Here is a 25,016-nt window from a genome sequence, read left to right on the forward strand (position 1 = left end):
GTCAATGCTGAAGATTTTGCTTCTCTGAAACAAATTCAAAATAACAACAAACCAATGCAAATGGGAGTACATGAGATCCACTTGAGATTCAGTTCATGGTTATCAGCCAAGCTGTGCTCATGGACTAATAGGATGCAGTCTGGGCTGTTCAGGAGACTTTATGTTGTCAGTAATGTGACACTCATTCCAGTAACTTGTTTTCTATAAGTTCTCCAGTTACTTTACATGAATATCGTTATTCTTTGCTGATCCACCCCTTTTCTTGCACTCTCATATTTTTATAAAGTAGCAAGTGTGTATCTCTTTAAAAAACTTTTGAAATAATGTAATTGACAAATAAATTTTAAAAATGACACACACATATGACAAATAAAACCTGGAAAGTAGGAATCAATGGTAAATACATTACTCTCATTGCTATCTAATATGTGTAAATAATATAAGCATGGGAGAGTCTGTTACTAATACATTGATATTAATTGGCTTACTTATCACCTACAGTTAATGTCTACATATCTATATGTAGAAATTCTTTTTCCTAGGATGTTACTAATGCCTTCCTTCTATTAAGATGCTGTAATCTTGATCCTTCTTTCAGGTTTTATTTTTTTTTTAAGGAGAAAATATCAAAATGAGAATCAGGCTCTTCGGAACATTGTTTCCTATTACAAGCAGTAATTTATGTAGAAATTTTTGGTTTACTTTACCAGAATTTCCACCTTTATAAGAAAAGACTTGGATGTCATGGTCTGATTGCTTGTTCCGAATAATTTTGTTACTCACTTCATAATGAGTTGATAAGGGCAAGCGAGAAAAAAAAAGAGTCCAAAGAACAGAAATGGAGAAACGGAAGTAGATCTTGTTTAAAAGAAGGTCAGTTGCTTCAATCTACTGAATGTCAGTCTGCTTTACACCATGGTGAAGTAGCTTGCATCAGACCGATCCCCTTGCTGAGAACAACTAAAAAAGCTGAATAACACCAAATTAATAACAGTTTGAAGGTTTTGGAGAGCAATCAAGGGAACCAAGATTAGAATGGCTATAATTCAAGAAAGAAAGGAAATATGTTATTTTGAGTCAGACCTTTCCTGCTGCTTTTCCTTAGAGACATCCAACAACTTGCAAGGATCATAAGGATGAACAAATGAGCAGAAAATTGTGAATAGAACTTACAGGAACCTTAGAATGCCAGAGCACCATGAATCTGAGTTTAGTCTACCCAGGTAGTCAGGCCTTGAGGGGTCAGGATACTGAGAAAAGGGAACCAGAGAAAAGGGAGCTTGAATAATATTATTTTTTGTTTTTTTTGGAAATACACATCTGGTTGAATTAACTATTCAATAATTCCTTCTTACATTTATGAAAATGCTGAATCATGATGAGTCATTTATATATATACACATATGTATATGTATATGTATAGATGTATTATAAGGAATTCGCTCATGTAATTATGGAGGCTGGCAAGTCCAAAATCTGCAGAGGTGATGTCCAAGTTTGAGTATGATGGCTGAAAACTGCTATAGAGTCAAAAAGAGCTAATGTCCCTGTTCTCAAGTTGTCAAGGAGGATAATTCTGTCTTATTTAGGGGAAGGTCAGCCTTTCATTCTACACAGGCCTTTAATTTTTTGGATAAGACCCACCCACATTATGGAGGACAATCTGATTTACTCAGTCTAGTATCTAAATGTTAATCTTTACCAATTTAAATCAGAACTCATCCAAAGACATCTCCAGAGAAACACCTGGAAGTATGTTTGACCAAATATCTGGACACCCCATGATCCAGTCAAATTGAAACATAAAATGAACCATCACAGAATTTGAGTAATATGTACCTACAAATTTAAGAAGTAGAACTTTCACCAGTCTCATGTATTTTATAGACAGAAATTAGGAGTCCTGGGTCTGTCAAATATAAGAGATTCTGAAAAATGTATCAGTCTATCAGTTGAAACCCAGAACCAAAACACTGCCCTAAAGACTGAAAAACAGTCTCAAAAGACCTCAATTATTGATTGGGGCCATTTAGTCTGCTCCTATACTAATTGACTGTGAGGAAAATAAAGCACCTCAGAGAAAGACGACATATCTAGAACAACCATGTGTTTTCATACACAATGTCCAACATTGACTAAAAAGTTCCCAGGAATGTCAAAATACAAGAAAACATTTTTAACAAACAATAAAAAATCAGTAGAAACACACACACAGGTAATTTAGATATTGGAGTTATTAGTTCATGATAACAATAATAATATTTTCAAAATCTGACAATGAAATAAACTAGAATTGTGAGCAATAAATTAAAAAATGGAAGCTTCATAACTTAAAAATATAAAATGAAATTAATAACTCAATAAATGTAGTTATTAGCAGATTAGACACTGCAGAAGAGAGTTACTGAAATGGAAAAATTGATTAATAGAACATATCATAACTATGAAGAAGAAAAAAGATGAATGATAGAAAAGAATATGTTAGATATGAGAAATGAAAAATTCTGATAAGTATGCATTTAAAAACTCAACAAAAGGATAAATAAGAAATAGAGTAGAAACAATATTGAGTCCTGCCTGAAGCAGTACTGATTGAAATTTTTTTCTATGGAAAGACATCTAATAACAGATTTAAGTTGCTGTATGAATTACAAGCGAGACAACCACAACTAGACTAATGTAAACCAAATATAAAGTCATAGTAGAAAAAAAAGAAACACACTCCAAGGTAAGTTTTAATGAACTCTTAACAAATAATGAATGCCAGAGAACAATAACATATATTTTTAAAGCATTCAGGAAAAAAATACCTTCAAACTGAGACTTTTATGACCAGTAAAACCATCTTTTTAAATGTAGGCAAGATAATGTTGTATTCAGACAAACAGTAAAGAGAGATGTCATTGCAAGCAAAGTTACAGTAAAAGGAATGGCGAGGGGACAAACTCTGGCAAAAACAAAGTTATCCGAAATTGAAGTACAGAAATGTAGAAAGAACTGAAGAACAAAGAAACTTCTTGGTGAATATGTGGATTAATCTAAATATTAGCTGACTGTATAAATCAATATTATTCCTTGTGAAGTTTCTACACATATATAGAAATAAAATGCATCAGAAGTAGCAATAACAGTAAGAGAATAGTGTAAAAGAATTTTTTCAATCCTTGTCTTTCTGAAAAGTGGAAAAGGTAATATAGCACTTCCTTCTTCTCTGTGGTTTCACTTTCCAGTTTCAGTATCCCAAGGTCAACTTTGCTCTGAAAATTCAATTATTATGTTAATTTTTTTTCTAAATTTATAATTTTTCTATTTAATTAATAGTTGTTTTTGTTAATATTGTGCCTAATTTCTAAAGTAAACTTTATCATATACACATATGTAAAGAAAAAAACACATAGGATTTGATATTATATGCAATTTCTGTATGCAATAACGGTCTGGAAAGTATCTTCCATGCATAATGGGAGATGCTGTTATTTAGGATACACTTTAATAAGATAAGGATGCATTAGTAATAACTAGACTAATCAACAAAATGATAATAAAAGAATATATGTTAAAAGAACATGAAATATAGAAAAAAATATTTGATTAGTTCAAAATTTAGCAATAAGTAAGAAATGACACAAAAAAATAGAAAAATAGCAAATATTGAGATGACAGATTTAAAAGCAAATATACATTAAATATAAACAGACTAAATACTTTCATTAAAAAACAAAGATTGTCATATTGCGTAAAGCAATACCCTGTATGATTACCGACCTTATTGGAAGGATACAGAAAGTTGCTAAGTAAAATAACAGATAAACCAGATTATACTAACCAAAAGAAGGCCAAAGGAGCTGTACTATAGTAGGCAAAGTAGATTTTATTGCAAAAGCATCATTAAAAATAAAGATATTTCATAATGAGTATGAAATGTATATGCACTAAAAATTATTACCTCAAAATATATAAGTAAATATGCTTATGTTTTATATATAAAGATTTTATATATATTTATATAAATATATTTATATACACTATATAATATATATATTTATAAATATATAATATATAACTAATTTATAAATATATAACTATATCTGTGTAGTGAAACCACAGATAAAGAGGAAATGCCTTTTATTACCATTTCCACTTTTCAGAAAGGCAAGGATTGAAAAATAATATATATATATGTATAAATATATGTATGAGGGACATACTAGGAAGCCATGATTAGCCAACTTTTAAAGAGAAATGTATTGGCTCCATTTGCAAACTGATTTGATTTGTAGGTTTTACTTAGAAAGTGCATATTCATATTATCCTAAAATATTTTTTTCTATAATTGAAAAGGTATTCCTCTTTGATTCAGCATACAGGTTTGGAATAAATTTATTCAGAAAATTTCTATTTAAGCATACAAATCCATCCCTCAGCCAATAGAATGCATAGAGTCCCAATCAGATTGTCCTCACATCCAGTTAGTTCCTACTTTACCTTCCAGATATCAATATATAGTCCTATTATGGCCCATATTCTTGGAGAATATAATTAAAGCTATAGAAACTCATTCAAGAAAAATTGATGTACAAATAATTACAAACTGTGGGATAATAGATTAGAAGTTCAAGAAGAAGTTCATCTATTGACTAGATTATGAATGCCTGATCTTTGTGTGTGTGTGTGTGTGTGTGTGTGTGTTTTAATCCATTTCTTCAGCCCCTTAGGAAAGAAAAAACATGTTATGCAAAGTTTAGAGCAAGACCTTTCCTTGGTTTAAAAGTAGTAGCTCTAATTTTACTTACAGATCTTATTTAATGTGTAAATGCCTGGAAGCTAAAAGCAATGGAAAAAAATAAGAACAAAAATTATACCTATGAAATACTTCTGTTTTTCAGGAAATTTTATTTTTATAAAATGCAGTTTAGAACAGATCTCAACATTATAACTTTATTCAAAAGATAAATTAATAAATTTACCAATTCTTATTCAGAGGGATATTGTTCAGGTTATGTATTATTATAGAAGTTAAAAAAATAAGCATGGGAATACATAATTTCTCAATAAAGTTTGTTATCAATTTATTTTTCAGTAAAATAACATGAGCATTTACAAGTATGAGAAACTGTTCCTTCTGTGCAACTTGGCCAACTATCCCCATCAGAATAAGATTATCTATATAGCCTTAAAAAAATGATATTTTCAAAAAAGTTGAGAGAGACTGAGCTATGAAGTAAATAGCTTTACAGTGTTGTCTGATTTAAAAATTGCTATATTTATTAAAAATTCAGAAATACAGAATTAAAGTAGACCATGATTATTATCTGCAGTTTTCAGATATAACAACTGTAATCATCTGTTGTATATCATTTAGATATTTTATGTATATTTTTAAAGATATCAAAACAAATAACACATGTATGGAAGATAGCTCAGCATTCTGTTTCAAAGTCACATTTTACATTTTAAATTTCTTTAATAAGTGTCTAAAATTTACAAATGTACTACATAGTTTTTATGGCCACTGAAACAAATACAAGGAAGTTGGAGGAAATGTTAATAAATATTCTGCCATTTCAGCTCCATCACTATCCCCTGGACTTATGAATAATATCAGCCTGACAGGTACGCTTGCACATCTTCCTCTGAATTGACACTGGCATTTAAACAGTTACATACACATATGGATTACTGTTTTTGTAACTGTTCATTTTATAAAAAACGATTTTTAATATACTATCTATTATTTATTTTTTTCATCAGAATTCTTCCAGGCTAAGATATATAGACGTAACTAATTTTTACCAGTATATTAAAACTTAGACTTGGTTGAATTCCTTAAAATGTATTTATTTCTACAAGGTAGATTCTTAGGAGATGGGTTTCTGGGTAAGACATTGCATACATTTTTTGGTTTATTTTAATAGATATTGCCAGATAATTTCTCATTTTTAAAGGTTTTTACAGTTTTCAGAGTTATAAATGAAAGTTATCTTCCTAAACCCATAAGTTAGACAACTTTAATTTTTTCAGTCTGGTGGATAAAAACCATGTGGCATTATGACATTAATTACAATTTTCTGTCTCCTACTGAGATTGAGCAAGTTTCTTTTGTGTGTGAGTCATTTGGTTCATCTCTTCTAGGAATAGTTTTTCTTCTAAAAATATTTTTGCTATTTTTCAATAACTGTTTGTTTTGGTTATTTTCTCTTCTTTAAGTCAAATTATAGATGTATATTAGATATTTGAGGTATTATTCTTTATATTTACCATTGTTATAGGAAATATCCCACACTTCATCACTTTATTTTTTTGTCATTGTACTTTTTTTAACTTGTATATAATTAAATTTGTAATTTGAAAGAAACCTATACAATATTTTTCTTTCCTAGCCCAAGAATATAAAGATTCTCAAATATTTTAATTCTAACTTTCTGCTTGTCTCTTCTGAGTTAGTATTTGAAAGCAGTTTAAATCTCTCTTATTTTAAAAGCATACCATATTAGTCATTTTAAAATTATTATATATCAATAATGCTATTTACATTTACCAATGTTTTTAGCTAATTCTTTGGGCTCCATTTTGGATTCAGTATTGTTCTAGCTGAAATTCGTCTTGTAGTCATTTATTTCATATAATGTCTAAAATTATTATCTTGTTTCTTTACTCTTACTCTAAATTGCTATTTCAAGTAAATAAAAAATTCTAGGTTGAAAGTTATTTTTTCCTGAGCACTTTAAGATAACCATATTTACAGAACAAAATTGAAAATTATAAATGTTCATCTTTTAATATTTGAAATTTTAAAATTTAAGCTTTGAAGAAAGTAGTGGTTCTCCCAGTGAGGAGTTTGAGATCTGAGAATGGACAGACTGCCTGCTCAAGTTGGTCCCTGACTCCCAAGTAGCCTAACTGGGAGACATCCCCCACTAGGGGCAGACTGACACCGCACACCTCACATGGCCGGGTGCACCTCTGAAATGAAGCTTACAGAGGAACGATCAGACAGCAACATTTGCTGTTCAGCAATATTCACTCTTCTGAAGCCCCGGCTGCTGATACCCAGGCAAACAGGGTCTGGAGTGGACCTCAAGCAAATTCCAACAGACCTGCAGCTGAGGGTCCTGACCGTTAGAAGGAAAACTAACAAACAGAAAGGAAATCCACACCAAAACCCCATCTGTACATCACCATCATCAAAGACCAAAGGTAGATAAAACCACAAAGATGGGGAAAAAGCAGTGCAAAAAAGTTAGAAATTCTAAAAATCAGAGCGCCTCTCCCCCTCCAAAGAAAAGCAAATCCTCGCCAGCAAAGGAACAAAGCTGGATGGAGAATGACTATGATGAGTCAAGAGAAGAAGGCGTCAGACAATCAAACTTTTCTGAGCTAGAGGACGAAGTACGAACCCAGCGCAAAGAAGCTAAAAACCTTGAAAAAAGATTTGACGAATGGCTAACTAGAATAACCAATGTAGAGAAGTCCTTAAATGACCTGATAGAGATTAAAACCATGACATGAGAACAATGTGAGAAATGCACAAGCTTCAGTAAGTGACTCAATCAACTGGAAGAAAGGGTATCAGTGATTGAAGATCCAATGAATGAAATGAAGCAAGAAGAGAAGTTTAGAGAACAAAGAGCAAAAAGAAAGGAACAAAGCCTCCAAGAAATAGGGGACTATATGGAAAGACCAAATCTACGTCTGATTGGTGTGCCTGAAAGTGACGGGGAGACTGGAACCAAGTTGGAAAACACTCTTCAGGATATTATCCAGGAGAACTTCCCCAACCTAGCAAGGCAGGCTGACATTCAAATTCAGGAAATACAGAGAATACCACAAAGATACTCTTCGTGAAGAGCCACTCTAAGACACATAATGGTCAGATTCACCAAAGTTGAAGTGAAGGAAAAAATGTTAAGGGCAGCCAGAGAGAAAGGTCAGGTTGCCCACAAAGGGAAGCCCATCAGACTAACAGTGAATCTCTCGGTAGAAACTCTCCAAGCCAGAAGAGAGTGGGGGCCAATATTCAACATTCTTAAAGAAAAGAATTTTCAAGCCAGAATTTTATATCCAGCCAAACTAAGTTTCAGAAGTGAAGGAGAAATAAAATCATTTACAGACAAGCAAAAGTTGAGAGATTTTGTCACCACCAGGCCTGCCCTACAAGAGCTGCTGAAGGAATCACTAAACATAGAAAGGGACAACCAGTACCAGCCACTGCAAAAACATGCCAAAATGTAAAGGCCATCACTGCTAGGAAGAAACTGCATCGACTAATGAGCAAAATAACCAGCTACCATCATAATGACAGGATCAAATTCACACATAACAATATTAACCTTAAATGCAAATGTAAATGGGCTAAATGCTCCAGTTAAAAGCCACAGACTGGCAAATTGGATGAAGAGTCAAGACCTATCAGTTTGCTGTATTTAGGAGACCCATCTCACGTACAGAGATACACATAGGCTCAAAATAAAGGGATGGAGGAAGACCTACCAAGTAAATGGAAAACAAAAAAGGCAGGGGTTGCAATCCTAGTCTCTGATAAAACAGATTTTAAACCAACAAAGATCAAAAGAGACAAAGAAGGCCATTACATAATGGTAAATGGATCAATTCAACAAGAAGAGCTAACTATTCTAAATGTATATGCACCCAATACAGGAGCACCCAGATTCATAAAGGAAGTCCTTAGAGACTTACAAAGAGACTTAGACTCCCATACAATAATAATGGGAGACTCTAACACCCAACTGTCAACATTAGACAGATCAACGAGACAGAAAGTTCACAAGTATATCCAGGGATTGAACTCAACTCTGTACCAAGCGGACCTAATAGACATCTACAGAACCCTCCACCCCAAATCAACAAAATATACATTCTTCTCAGCACCACGTCACACTTATTCCAAAATTGATCACATAGTTGGAAGTAAAGCACTCCTCAGCAAATGTAAAACAACAGAAATTATAACAAACTGTCTCTCAGACCACAGTGTGATCACACTAGAACTCAGGATTAAGAAACTCAATCAAAACCGCTCAACTACATGGAAACTGAACAACCTGCTCCTGAATGACGACTGGGTACATAACGAAATGAAGGCAGAAATAAAGATGTTCTTTGAAACAATGAGAACAAAGATACAACATACCAGAATCTCTGGGACACATTTAAAGCAGTGTGTAGAGGGAAATTTATAGCACTAAATGCCCACAAGAGAAAGCAGGAAAGATCTAAAAGTGACACCCTAACATCACAATTAAAGGAACTAGAGAAATAACAGCAAACACATCCAAAAGCTAGCAGAAGGCAAGAAATAACTAAGATCAGAGCAGAACTGAAGGAGATACAGAGACAAAAACCCTTCAAAAAAATCAATGTATCCAGGAGCTGGTTTTTTTGAAAAGATCAACAAAATTGACAGACCACTAGCAAGACTAATAAAGAAGAAAAGAGAGAAGAATCAAATAGATGCAATAAAAAATGATAAAGGTGATATCATCACCGACCCCACAAAATACAAACTACCATCAGAGAATACTATAAACATCTCTACGCAAATAAACTAGAAACTCTAGAAGAAATGGATAAATTCCTGGAAACATACACTCTCCCAAGACGAAACCAGGAAGAAGTTGAATCCCTGAATAGACCAATAGCAGGCTCTGAAATTGAGGCAATAATTAATAGCCTACCAACCAAAAGTCCAGGACCAGACGGATTCACAGCCGAATTCTTCCAGAGGTACAAGGAGGAACTGGTACCATACCTTCTGAAATTATTCCAATCAATAGAAAAACAGGGAAGCCTCCCTAACTCATTTTATGAGGCCAACATCATCCTGATACTAAAACCTGGCAGAAACACAACAATAAGAGAATTTTAGACCAATATCCCTGATGAACATTGATGCAAAAATTCTCAATAAAATATTGGCAAACCAAATCCAGCAACACATCAAAAAACTTATCCATCATAATCAAGTGGGCTTCATCCCTGGGATTCAAGGCTGGTTCAACATATACAAATAAATAAATGTAATCCAGCATATAAACAGAACCACAGACAAAAACCACATGATTATCTCAATAGATGCAGAAAAGACCTTTGACAAAATTCAACAGCCCTTCATGCTAAAAACTCTCAATAAATTCAGTATTGATGGAACATATCTCAAAATAATAAGAGCTATTTATGACAAACCCACAGCCAATATCATACTGAATGGGCAAAAACTGGAAGCATTCCCCTTGAAAACTGGCACAAGACAGGGATGCCGTCTCTCACCACTCCAATTCAACATAGTGTTGGAAGTTCTGGCTAGGACAATCAGGCAAGAGAAAGGAATAAAGGGTATTCAGTTAGGAAAAGAGGAAGTCAAATTGTCCCTGTTTGCAGATGACATGATTGTATATTTAGAAAACCCCATCATCTCAGCCCAAAATCTCCTTAAGCTGATAAGCAACTTCAGCAAAGTCTCAGGATACAAAATCAGTGTGCAAAAATCACAAGCATTCTTATACACCAATAACAGACAAACAGAGAGCCAAGTCATGAGTGAAATCCCATTCACAATAGCTTCAAAGAGAATAAAATACCTAGGAATACAACTTACAAGAGATGTGAAGGACCTCTTCAAGGAGAACTACAAACCACTGCTCAGTGAAATAAGAGACAAAAACAAATGAAAGAACATTCCATGCTCATGGATATGCTACAAGGCTACAGTAACCAAAACAGCATGGTACTGGTACCAAAACAGAGATATAGACCAATGGAACAGAACAGAGCCCTCAGAAATAATACCACACACCTACAACCATCTGATCTTTGACAAACCTGACAAAAACAAGAAATGGTGCAAGGATTCCCTATTTAATAAATGGTGCTGGGAAAACTCACTAGCCGTATGTAGTAAGCTGAAACTGGATCCCTTCCTTACACCTTATACAAAAATTAATTCAAGATGGATTAGAGACTTAAATGTTAGACCTAAAACCATAAAAACCCTAGAAGAAAACCTAGGCAATACCATTCAGGTCATAGGCATGAGCAAGGGCTTCATGACTGAAACACCAAAAGCAATGGCAACAAAAGCCACAATTGACAAATGGGATCTAATTAAACTGAAGAGCTTCTGCACAGCAAAAGAAACTACCATCAGAGTGAACAGGCAGTCTACAAAATGGGAGAAAATTTTTGCAATCTACTCATCTTACAAAGGGCTAATATCCAGAACCTACAAAGAACTTAAACAAATTTACAAGAAAAAGACAACCCCATCAAAAAATGGGCAAAGGATATGAACAGACACTTCTCAAAAGAAGACATTTATGCAGCCAACAGACACATGAAAAGTTGCTCATCATCACTGGCCATCAGAGAAATGCAAATCAAAACCACAATGAGATACCATCTCACACCAGTTAGAATGACGATCATTAAAAAGTCAGCAAACAACCAGTGCTGGAGAGGATGTGGAGAAATAGGAACACTTTTCCACTGTTGGTGGGACTGTAAACTAGTTCAACCATTGTGGAAGACATTGTGGCGATTCCTAAAGGATCTAGAACTAGAAATACCATTTGACCCAGCCATCCCATTACTACGTATATACCCAAAGGATTATAAATCATGCTGCTGTAAAGACACATGCACATGTATGTTTATTGTGGCACTATTCACAATAGCAAAGACTTTGAACCAACCCAAATGTCCACCAATGACAGACTGGATTAAGAAAATGTGGCACATATACACCATGGAATACAGTGCAGCCTTAAAAAAGGATAAGTTCATGTCCTTTGTAGGGACATGGATGCAGCTGAAAACCATCATTCTCAGCAAACTATCACAAGAACAGAAAACTGAACACCACATGTTGTCACTCATAGGTGGGAATTGAACAATGAGAACACTTGGACACAGAAAGGGGAACATCACACACTGGGGCCTGTTGTGGGGTCGGGGAAGGGGGGAGGGATAGCATTAGGAGATATACCTAATGTAATTGACATATTTATGGGTGCAGCACACCAACATGGCACAGGTATACATATGTAACAAACCTGCACATTGTTCACATGTACCCTAGAACTTAAAGTATAATAAAAAATAAATAAAATAAAATATTAAAATCATAAAAAAAATTATAAGTATTAATACTTTAAAAAATAATTTGACTAAAATAAGTGGGTATGTAAGGGGCATTGGAAGTTTTATAATTTCCTAATTATTAATATTAGGGACTCTGATGATATTTTTTAATTAATTGAGAAAGAAATCCTTAAGAATATTGTTCAAAGTCATAGAATAGTTTTGCTTTTATAATGACTTATTAGGTAATTCCAACCAATGCCCTAAAACAATAGATAAATTGAAAAATATGTAAGTGGACAATATCTGCTTGAAATTATTGAGAGCTAATGTGATTGTAACTAGGAGATCAAGTAGAGGAGAAAGATTAGGAGAATATGCCAAATCCTGAGCAGGAATACAAAAGCAAATTCATCTTTCAGTTTTGTGTGTTGCTTGCTTTGGACGACTCACTTACTCTCTCAGCTCTGGAAAACTTGCAGCCATTATCACTTATGCATCACCGTTTTCCCATTCTTTTCAGTTTCTTCTAGAATTTCTATTAGATATATGCTAAATGGTCTCCATCTATCTTCTATAGCTATTACAACCCCCTTCTTATTTCCATTTCTTCTATATTTTATTCCAGATTATTTTCTTATATATTATCCATGTAATGAATTCTTTTGAAAATTATCTTTAATCTACAAATTTTTGTGACCATTATTTACAGAAGTTTTATTTTGTTCTTTTCCAAAATACCTCTTTTTGCTTCCATCATGTCATGTTCTGATTTTTATAGTTTACATAATTTTAAATGTTTGTAGTTTCTTTTAGGTTGTTCAACTTTTTTCTCCTTCATGGACTTCCCTTTGTAGGGGTTTATTTATTTGTGTGTCTTGTAATTATTTTTATTATGATTTTGTCATCAGCAAGTGTTGCTCTCTGTGGGAGTTCCTTTCTCTCTGAGTTTGTACATAAGGCTAAGTTTGTATAATACCTTCCTGGATCCTAGGAGTTTTACTAGTTGTGTACCAGGCATTTTATTCATTTTTCAGCTTTGGGTCTTCTACTGTGCATTAGTGTATGCTCTGTACTCATTCAAGCTGCAAACCTAGGTTCTTGATTTTCTAACAATTCTGTCCAGTTTCACGGCTAGATAGCCAGCTTTTATGTGGCTTTCTAAAGTACTGGATGTAGTTCTTCCTGTCCCCACTTCACAACTGGGGTAATCCTCCAAGTTCCTAGACTTTAGTCAAGGAGGCGCAATTCCAGTCTCTCGCCTTTCATGGCTCTGAGTCCCATCTCCTGTTCCTACATGTACAACAAGCCTCAGAACTCAGTTCTTTGGGACCTTATTCTGGTTTGATAGGACTGTGGCCCAATTTGGCCTCAGCTGTGACTGTTTGACATTTTAAATTTCCTCTATGAATTTGGACTTGCAGATTCAAGCTCAGATATGCATTTAGTTAAAAAGAAAATAGTCTATGGTTTTGAAGTAGAAAAATGGAAGTTTTCCCATATCATCTTAGATAGGCATATTGACGTGATGTTTTCTCTAAGAAGCTCCTTAGCCTCTCATAAAAAATATGCTCCTTATTCTTCACATGCCCTCCACTTTTCCTGGGTAAATATAAATATAGGTTCTCTATGTAACTGTATGTAATATCATTATAACCTAGTAACTCATGACATGTATTCTAGTAGTAACATTTTTCCATGCCTACTATTTATCATTTACATATTAAATTAAGCAATCATCCATAAATATATATTAATGGTTTATATACTGTTTAACATTTTATTCATTTTTTTATTACTGAATACTACCAACATGTGATAATAAAACAAACAGAAGATCATATATATAAGTGTACAATATTTCTTCGTTCTTTCAACTACTATATATTGAATGGCTGCTATATTCCAAGCGCTGTAATAGGCACTTTAAATCACTGAATAAAACAGAAGATTTTTAATGTTATTTTCTTCATGTCGGTGAAAAGAATGACCATTTCTCTTGCCTTGGGAAGTGACATTGAGCAGAAGTAGTAGGAGCCATCCATGCAAAGACAGTTTAGAATCTCCTCTTTCATTGAATGAAAACTTGACCTACAATCCAATCCTTCACTGGCATTTTTATGTTGGTGAGTGGTAATAAACATTAAATTGTCTCTGGTATTTTTGCAGCTTAGCAAATGGAGTACCTTTGGAACTCTGGAAGTTATACCTCAGATTGAATCGGGAACACAGATGTTTTCAGTGGTGACAGAAGACGATTGTGAAATTCTTAAAATCCCAGCAAAGGGGTATGCAAAGATAAAGGAGGTATGATATCTAATATTATATATAAACAGAAATTGGGCATAAACTCAAGCTGTATTTTGTTCTGTAGACAAAGATATCCATTATCTGTTTTATTTTTAACTTTAACTTAAGCTAGAGACATTAAAAAGGTGATTTATTTGACGAAAATCACTTAAGAGTGCTGGTGATAGGTAAAGTGTAAACAAAGGTCTCAATGAATATATTTTAGGTAATTTTAGAATACCCTTTGGCTTTTCATTAATTTCAAACTCATTCATTCAGTCAACAAATATGTGTTTTGCATGTTCACAACATGTCATATGCTAAGAATACTAGAATAATAAGACGGATAATAGTACTGCTGCTTTCCCTGTCTCTATAGTCTACTTAAGGAGGAAAAATACTTGAATGGGATTGGCATGATATTTCATAATTACAACAAACATCAAACTCAGAGCTGGATGAATAAGTGATAACAACTTATTCTGATTCCTTAATTCTGCAGCTTTAAGATACTAATTTACCTAAAGTTTAATAATTTATTCTCTTCTAATCAAATCCAAATTTTTTCTTGACACCTATTTCTCCTACTTTGGATAGCAGAGGAAGTTTGTATAAATAATGGAATTGAGGCTGGGGGCGGTGGCTCACGCCTGTAATCCCAGTACTTTGGGAGGCCGAGGCAGGTGGATCACCTGAGGTAGAGAGATTGAGACCAGCCTGACCGACATGGAGAAACCCCATCTCTACTAAAAAGACAAAATTAGCTGAGTGTGGTGGAACATCCCTGTAATCCCAGCACTTTAGGAGACCGAGGCAGGCAGATCACCTGAGGTAGGGATTGGAGACCAGCCCGACCAACATGGGGAAACCCTGTCTCTACTAAAAATATAAAATTAGCCGGATGTGATGGTGCATGCCTGTAATACCAGCAACTGAGGAGGCTGAGGCAGAAGAATTGCTTGAATCCGGGAAGTGGAGTTTGCGGTGAGGCGAGATCGCACCATTGCACTCCAGCCTGGGCAACAAGAGTGAAACTCCATCTCAAAAATAAATAAACAAAAAATAATGGGTTGAAAGGTTTCCATGATCCTGCTGTTTCATCTTTTTAAAAATGAGCTTAAGCCAGATGCAGGTCCTGCAGAAAGCTGGTGTAAGCCATGGTTCAGTGCTCATGTGGAGTGGAGTTGAGAAGACACCCATCTTCTTGGGTCTCCAATGGTGGGGATTTCTTGTGATTTAGTGGTCCCAGTGTCAGTAGTGCAGGTAATTCTCTCAGAACTCAACATTATTCTAAATCCTTAATGTTCATTTGTTTTGATTTTCAGAGTGGCTGGCTTTAACAAAAAATTCTGTATGTTTTGTTTTTATTTCCCAAATATCAGTACCAGTTACTTGATTTTATCAAACACAACTTTTCAGTTTAATCTTGACTATGACAGGGTTTTAAAAAACTCCTAAAACATTTATAGAAGTATAATATATAATGAAAGGTGAGCAAATATAATTTTAGTAAGTATATCTGAAGATTAATATTTTAATATATCTATATGGCCACAGAGTGATGCTCTGATAAAATTCAAATGTATCTTATACTAACTTTTATTCATATGGCCTTTATTTTACTTCTCTCACCATTTATCTATTTGCTATTTCTTTGATTTTAAATGGCCTACTGTTAAAAATTTGATAATGACATTCTATTTCAGGAAAAAATAAAAATTGAAAATATGCAAAAGTTGAAATTAATCCATATGTGTCCTTATTATGAGGAATGGCCTACTTTATCCATATATGAGCTAATTGCACTCCTTAAATGGAAAAAATTTCCTCCAGGTCATGGTGAGTTTAATGCAATTTTGGATCATTTTGTTTGCATTCTGTTATATTATTGGAATTGAAATTCTTCATAGTTGTAACATTTTATACAATATTTCTTCATATAAATATTCTCTAATTTATTTGATAATAACATTTGAATTGGACATTTAGATTATTTCTTGCTTTTTATTAAAAGTGATACTGTACTGGCTTGAAGAGTGGCCTCAGGACTAACCTTACTTTAACATCTCTCTCTACTCCCTATAACTGTTCCCCTCTTGCCCCACCCTGACGGTTACTATAAGGGCCAAACTGAAAAGGAGAAATACTAGAGGGTATAGCCACTCACACGAGAGAAAAGGGAAAACCATTTTTTTTCGTTTCCTTTTTCCTGGGTGGATAACTATTTAAGCAGCAAGTTTGCTACTCTGTACTTGTGCTACACATATTAGCCATGGAAAAAAATAATTATGGAGAATGAGTGAGGCCTAGATAAGAGAAAGTAGCAGTGAAACACCTACATTTTCAATATTCAGCATAGCAAGGATGCACGGATTTCCTGGATTATGTGTACACAAAAAGTGTAGGTGGTATTGAGCCATTTTGCATGATTTGTCCATCTATGAAAGCCAATTTAACAAGGGTTAGGTCTCTTTTGGTAAGGAAACACAATTGCTTCATGAGAGACAGCCACAGATAACAGAGAGAGGATGGTAACCTCGCGTCTCTTTCCTCACAGCCAGTGAAGGAGCCAGAACTTACATTATAATGGAAGAGGAAGTGTTTGAAAGAAATATTTCTACCCCAAGTCTGCAAAGCCACAATTATAGTGAGGGACATTTTTAATTTAAGTTTGAGATTAAAATTCTAAAACAAATGAATCTAATTGGTAAATTCTGGGCAGCAACTATAAAAACATGGCAGAGTATTTATGAAATCTGGCTAAGGTATCCTTTGAAGGAAACACTGTAACATAGGAAAATGAGGTTCAGCACACCAGGAGTTCTTTTACTGAAAAAAAGTAAATATAATTAGGGGAAGTTTATCCTTCAAAAACAGGGATACTCTAATAAACCACTTAAATTTGGTGAGAATCTAAAACATTTCTCATATTTGTTCCAAATTTCCTTCTACTGCTTGCATTTATATTTTATTTATCATGTTTTTGAGATGTAGCATTTAATCCATGTTTAGTCAAATAACTATTTTTGCTCATAAATTTGGATATTTGTAATATGATGCTTTTGTTTATGACATATTTTTCCTGATTAGTTATAAATGGCATTTTTTTAAAACTAAAAGTACAAATAGAAGGCAAGTAGTAAACTGACTTGTAAAAAATCGGGAATTGAATATTTCTAAATTCCCCATGTTCATTACATAGAAACAGATGAGCATCTCAGAACCAGTTTGATACCTCGAGGTGCCAGTGATTCAAGTACCTGTGATGGTGATGCCTTCTTGTTCCTTCATTCATCCTTCACTGCTCTCTTTTGTTTTGGACAATATTTTCTAACATAGCATATTAATTCTTTTAATATTTTTTCACCATGTTTGTTATTTATATGGTTGCTTTATTTTTTATGGTTGTTTTGGATTTGTCACAGTTTTGTCACAGGTTTTCCACTTTGTATCAGAAATATCAAATTTTGATCCTTGCCTCTCTTCCAGGCTTTTAATAAAAATATAATATCCAATCCTTGCCAATCTATCATTATATTAATATTTTTGAGTTGATTAAAAAGGAGGAAAGAGACCATCATAAAGATATTTTAAATTAGGTGATCCAAAAGAATATGAAATTTGGAAAGGGGAGAATGATTATGTGTTTTAATATATTTGATTACTAATGATAATAATCTCTCTTTTGATCTAAAATATCAATCAAAAATACTAAAATTTTGCATCAAAGAGCTAAAAAGATACTGAGAAAGTTAACATACTGTTTCCTAGACTAATATTGAATTCAAGTTTTTTGGTAAGTATCTTGAAAAATAAATGGTGGTGTTTGTTAAACTACCAATTGCATTGGACAGTCTGTGAGTCTATTGAATAAGTCAAAATAATATTGTTTTCTCACCTATTCCCAAACATATAAATGTGTGGTACTTTCATAGTTTTAGAAAATATTTATCTTCCTTAGAGAAGAATGACAGTTTCATCTGATAATCATCAAAGCCCTATGGGTTCTGAAAGACTGTAGTTTTTATAAATAAATATACCTATGTGAAGAATAAACCCTGTCAAATTCATCTAATTTTCTTTTATGGTAGTGACAAACTTGATATATCAAAGAGAAGAATTGGATTATAATACTTCCTGACTGTTTACTCAAGATTTAGTTTGAATTTTTATCAGAGAATGTAGAGAATGTAGCTCAAATTACACTTTTATTATCTGGGTTGAAAATTAGCAGTAGTATGATTTCCAAAGCATAATTATGTGTGTTTTCATCTTATTTTAAATATGTATAATAGATAGAATTTCAGAGGGATTTAGTTAATTATTCAAAAGCTTGACAGAGTTTAGGATTAATCCTTGGCAATCAATGAAATAAGTAAAGCTTGTATCTGACTCTGTTTGCTTTGTTAACTTCTTAAGTCTTCCTACTTTTGCTTCATATGCTAAGGGAACCTTATTGTAGTGAATATGTACAGTGTTGCTTATCATTTGGGTGTGTCTAGTTTATATCACATCAACTAAAGTCTTCCCAGTTGTTATTCTTTCAAGATGTGGCTGACTTGAAAGTGACAACCAGCTTAGGTCACTAATCAGCTCGTTCCCATGTGTATCATGAATATAATAAAAAATGGTAAACTGACTTGGCAAACATTTAACTATTTATGCATATTTTGTTGTTTTCTTGCTTATGTCAGTATGCCCCCATCTTTCTCCAGGTAGGATTTGATATAGCAAACATGATAATTGGAAAAACTAAAAAAATTACATCAACAAATTTAGTGCAGAAAGATAAAATATGTGAAAATCATAATAGTAACAATAATAATAGTCAAAATTATATCTAGTTATCTCAAACCAAAAGTGGAGTATTTCAGTCACAAAATACATAGGCTCTACATCCCTTCAACCTTTTGACATCAGTCTCTTCCAGTTCAATTTACTCTGCAGGGAATCAAAAGTCTTAGTCCCATGAGGCACCCTTTGAGCATCCCAGAACCAGTTTGATACCTCGAGGTGCCAGTGATCTGCTAATGCGGTGATGCTGATGCCTTTTGTTCCTTCATTCATCCTTCACTGGTCTCTCTTTTGTGTTGGACAATATTTTCTAGTGTAGCATTCTTTTAATAATTTTTCACCATATTTGTTATTTTTTATGGTTGCTTTAGGGCTTACCATATACATTTCAATTCAGCAGAATCTACTTCAGATTTTTACTAACTTTATTCCAGTTTTAAATATGACTCTTATATAGCTCTATTTCCATTTCCTCCTTTATATGTTATTGTTATTATACAGATTGCAGCTATGTATGTTACAAATTCAACAATATATAAAGTTATGTCTCAAAAACAGAGAAAAAAGAAATCAAATATATATTTGTAGTGTTCATTATATTAGACATCTTATTTACCATTTCTAGTCCTTTTTATTTGTTCCTGTGGACTCAAGTTGCCATCTGATATGCTTTCCTTAGTTCAGTATCAGTTTTCTCCCACCTGCTTTCTTATGCTGCTATTGGCAAATATATTATATTTCTATATGTTATATATCCAACAACATTATACACATATTATTTCACACAGTCACCCTTTATGAGTAAGAGAAGAATGGATAAGAAATATGTATTTATCTTACCTTTTATAATTGCACATTTACCTTTAGTGGTGCTTTTTGATTTTTCATGTGGATTCAAATTTTATGTGGGGATGCTTGTTTGCAGACTGAAGAACTTTTTTTAGTATTTCTTTGAGGAAGTATATGCTAGTAACAAATACTGCCAGGTTTTCTTTTACTGAGAATTTCTTCATTTCTCCTTTACTTTTGAAAGACAGCTTTGCAGGGTATAGGATTTGAAGTTGAAATTGGGTTATTTTGTATATTTTAAAAATGCAATCCCACTTTATTCTGGCTTCTATTATTGTTTCTGATGAGAAGACAGCTGTTAATCTTTTGGGGATTCACTTATAAGTGACAAGGCTTTTGCTTGCTGGTTTCAATATTTTCTCCTTGTCTTTAGCTTAAAGAAGTTTTACTATAATGTGTCTGTTTGCTTATTTTCTTACCTAATACTAGAATTTTCTGTCACATACTTTAAAGCCCTGTTTGTTACTAATCTCTTCTGTTTCTGACTCCCTTTCTCTGATATTGTTAGCTATGATAATCAGTTTTAAAGTTTTTCTTGTTATTCACCCACTTAGAAATAGTTAATATCCTCTCATTGTTATTCAGGTAAAATGCAAAATCCTTAATATAGTTTGAAAGGCCATTTATATCTAGGTCATACCTATATCTCAAAGTTTTAATTTTAATAATTCTTCTCCTTTTTCGTTCGTGTTTCTGCCAACCTGGACTTTTATTAGTTCTTCTACGTCACTATCGCCATTGAGGCCTTTTACATGTATTGTTCCCTCTTCCTGGAGAAGTTACTTGCCCCTCATTTCAGGACATTTACTATTGTTAAGATAATGTTTTCTGGACCAGTTGAGATTCTATTGCTCTTTGTTTGCTTGCAGAGATGCCTCTTTGTCTCTATGAGGGTCAACGAACTTTTTCTGCTAAAGAGCAGATACTAAATATTAGCTTTGTAGGTCATATAGTGCCTCTGTTACATATCCACCCCCTTCTTCTTTTTAAAGCCTTTAACAATGTAAGAATCATCCTTAGTTGTAGTGTTATATAAAAAAAAAAAAATGGGCCTTGGGTCAGATTTGGTCCATGGTGTAAAGTTTTCTAACTCCTGTCCTATCTTATTTTGTTAATCACCTTTTTTTTTTTTTTGGTGGGGGACGGGGGGCGGGGGACAAGGTCTTATTATATTGCCCAGGCTGGACTCAAACTCGTGGGCTCAAGTGATCATTCCACCTCAGCCATTCGAGTAGCTGAGACTAAAGGCACATGCCACCATGCCTGGCTTTCCTTGTACTATCTTAACACTCATTGTGCTATGTCATAATTAATAGTTTAAGGGTCAGTTTTTCCACTAGACTTACAGTTTCTTTGGAATAAGACCATCTTATTTTTTAGTACCCAACAAGTATCTAGAATTTACAAGCCCTTGAAAATATATATTTTTTTAAATTTATTTATTATTATTATACTTTAAGTTGTAGGGTACATGTGCATAACGTGCAGGTTTGTTACATATGTATACTTGTGCCATGTTGGTGTGCTGCACCCATCAACTCGTCATTTACATCAGGTATAACTCCCAATGCAATCCCTCCCCCCTACCCCCTCCCCATGATAGGCCCCGGTGTGTGATGTTCCCCTTCCTGAGTCCAAGTGATCTCATTGTTCAGTTCCCACCTATGAGTGAGAACATGTGGTGTTTGGTTTTCAGTTCTTGTGATAGTTTGCTAAGAATGATGGTTTCCAGCTGCATCCATGTCCCTACAAAGGACACAAACTCATCCTTTTTTATGGCTGCATAGTATTCCATGGTGTATATGTGCCACATTTTCTTAATCCAATCTGTCACTGATGGACATTTGGGTTGATTCCAAGTCTTTGCTATTGTGAATAGTGCTGCAATAAACATACGTGTGCATGTGTCTTTATAGCAGCATAATTTATAATCCTTTGGGTATATCCCCAGTAATGGGATGGCTGGGTCATATGGTACATCTAGTTCTAGATCCTTGAGGAATCGCCATACTGTTTTCCATAATGGTTGAACTAGTTTACAATCCCACCAACAGTGTAAAAGTGTTCCTATTTCTCCACATCCTCTCCAGCACCTGTTGTTTCCTGACTTTTTAATGATCGCCATTCTAACTGGTGTGAGATGGTATCTCATTGTGGTTTTGATTTGCATTTCTCTGATGGCCAGTGATGATGAGCATTTTTTCATATGTCTGTTGGCTGTATGAATGTCCTCTTTTGAGAAATGTCTGTTCATATCCTTTGCCCACTTTTTGATGGGGTTGTTTGTTTTTTTCTTGTAAATTTGTTGGAGTTCTTTGTAGGTTCTGGATATTAGCCCTTTGTCAGATGAGTAGATTGAAAAAATTTTCTCCCATTCTGTAGGTTGCCTGTTCACTCTGATGGTAGTTTCTTTTGCTGTGCAGAAGCTCTTTAGTTTAATGAGATCCCATTTGTCAATTTTAGCTTTTGCTGCCATTGCTTTTGGTGTTTTAGACATGAAGTCTTTGCCCATGCCTATGTCCTGAATGGTACTACCTAGGTTTTCCTCTAGGATTTTTATGGTATTAGGTCTAACATTTAAGTCTCTAATCCATCTTGAATTAATTTTCGTATAAGGAGTAAGGAAAGGATCCAGTTTCAGCTTTCTACTTATGGCTAGCCAATTTTCCCAGCACCATTTATTAAATAGGGAATCCTTTCCCCATTTCTTGTTTTTCTCAGGTTTGTCAAAGATCAGATGGCTGTAGATGTGTGGTATTATTTCTGAGGACTCTGTTCTGTTCCATTGGTCTATATCTCTGTTTTGGTACCAGTACCATGCTGTTTTGGTTACTGTAGCCTTGTAGTATAGTTTGAAGTCAGGTAGCGTGATGCCTCCAGCTTTGTTCTTTTGACTTAGGATTGTCTTGGAGATGCGGGCTCTTTTTTGGTTCCATATGAACTTTAAAGCAGTTTTTTCCAATTCTGTGAAGAAACTCATTGGTAGCTTGATGGGGATGGCATTGAATCTATAAATTACCTTGGGCAGTATGGCCATTTTCACAATATTGATTCTTCCTATCCATGAGCATGGTATGTTCTTCCATTTGTTTGTGTCCTCTTTGATTTCACTGAGCAGTGGTTTGTAGTTCTCCTTGAAGAGGTCCTTTACATCCCTTGTAAGTTGGATTCCTAGGTATCTTATTCTCTTTGAAGCAATTGTGAATGGAAGTTCATTCCTGATTTGGCTCTCTGTTTGTCTGTTACTGGTGTATAAGAATGCTTGTGATTTTTGCACATTAATTTTGTATCCTGAGACTTTGCTGAAGTTGCTTATCAGCTTAAGGAGATTTTGGGCTGAGACAATGGGGTTTTCTAAATATACAATCATGTCATCTGCAAACAGGGACAATTTGACTTCTTCTTTTCCTAACTGAATACCCTTGATTTCTTTCTCTTGCCTAATTGCCCTAGCCAGAACTTCCAACACTATGTTGAATAGGAGTGGTGAGAGAGGGCATCCCTGTCTTGTGCCAGTTTTCAAAGGGAATTTTTCCAGTTTTTGCCCATTCAGTATGATATTGGCTGTGGGTTTGTCATAAATAGCTCTTATTATTTTGAGGTACGTTCCATCAATACCGAATTTATTGAGCATTTTTAGCATGAAGGGCTGTTGAATTTTGTCAAAAGCCTTTTCTGCATCTGTTGAGATAATCATGTGGTTCTTGTCTTTGGTTCTGTTTATATGCTGGATTATGTTTATTGATTTGCGAATGTTGAACCAGCCTTGCATCCCAGGGATGAAGCCCACTTGATCATGGTGGATAAGCTTTTTGATGTGTTGCTGAATCCGGTTTGCCAGTATTTTATTGAGGATTTTTGCATCGATGTTCATCAGGGATATTGGTCTAAAATTCTCTTTTTTTGTTGTGTCTCTGCCAGGCTTTGGTATCAGGATGATGTTGGCCTCATAAAATGAGTTAGGGAGGATTCCCTCTTTTTCTATTGATTGGAATAGTTTCAGAAGGAATGGTACCAACTCCTCCTTGTACCTCTGGTAGAATTCAGCTGTGAATCCATCTTGTCCTGGACTTTTTTTGGTTGGTAGGCTATTAATTATTGCCTCAATTTCAGAGCCTACTATTGGTCTATTCAGGGATTCAACTTCTTCCTGGTTTAGTCTTGGAAGAGTGTAAGTGTCCAGGAAATTATCCATTTCTTCTAGATTTTCCAGTTTATTTGCGTAGAGGTGTTTATAGTATTCTCTGATGGTAGTTTGTATTTCTGTGGGGTCGGTGGTGATATCCCCTTTATCATTTTTAATTGCGTCGATTTGATTCTTCTCTCTTTTCTTCTTTATTAGTCTTGCTAGTGGTCTGTCAATTTTGTTGATCTTTTCAAAAAACCAACTCCTGGATTCATTGATTTTTTGGAGGGTTTTTTGTGTCTCTATCTCCTTCAGTTCTGCTCTGATCTTAGTTATTTCTAGCCTTCTGCTAGCTTTCGAATGTGTTTGCTCTTGCTTCTCTAATTCTTTTAATTGCGATGTTAGAGTGTCAATTTTAGATCTTTCCTGCTTTCTCTTGTGGGCATTTAGTGCTATAAATTTCCCTCTACACACTGCTTTAAATGTGTCCCAGAGATTCTGGTATGTTGTATCTTTGTTCTCATTGGTTTCAAAGAACATCTTTATTTCTGCCTTCATTTCGTTATGTACCCAGTAGTCATTCAGGAGCAGGTTGTTCAGTTTCCATGTAGTTGAGCGGTTTTGATTGAGTTTCTTAGTCCTGAGTTCTAGTTTGATTGCACTGTGGTCTGAGAGACAGTTTGTTATAATTTCTGTTCTTGTACATTTGCTGAGGAGTGCTTTACTTCCAATTATATGGTCAATTTTGGAGTAAGTACGATGTGGTGCTGAGAAGAATGTATATTCTGTTGATTTGGGGTGGAGAGTTCTATAGATGTCTATTAGGTCTGCTTGCTGCAGAGATGAGTTCAATTCCTGGATA

At 34.3% G+C, this 25,016-nt stretch overlaps 1 protein-coding gene across 3 annotated transcripts in view; it reads left to right on the forward strand.

Moving 5' to 3' along the window:
* The window catches only part of CNBD1 (cyclic nucleotide binding domain containing 1), a 533,550-nt gene that overhangs the window by 407,447 nt on the left and 101,087 nt on the right, over positions 1 to 25,016 (forward strand). For all 3 annotated transcript variants that reach the window (XM_017962161.3, XM_031669659.1, XM_031669661.1), the window contains 2 exons: positions 14,266 to 14,403; positions 16,092 to 16,224. In XM_017962161.3, coding sequence (XP_017817650.1) covers positions 14,266 to 14,403; positions 16,092 to 16,224 — 271 coding nt within the window. The remainder of the gene's footprint in view (positions 1 to 14,265; positions 14,404 to 16,091; positions 16,225 to 25,016) is intronic.

The sequence above is a fragment of the Papio anubis genome, chromosome 8, assembly GCF_008728515.1.
Source record: "Papio anubis isolate 15944 chromosome 8, Panubis1.0, whole genome shotgun sequence".
NCBI classification, from domain to species: Eukaryota; Metazoa; Chordata; class Mammalia; order Primates; family Cercopithecidae; genus Papio; species Papio anubis.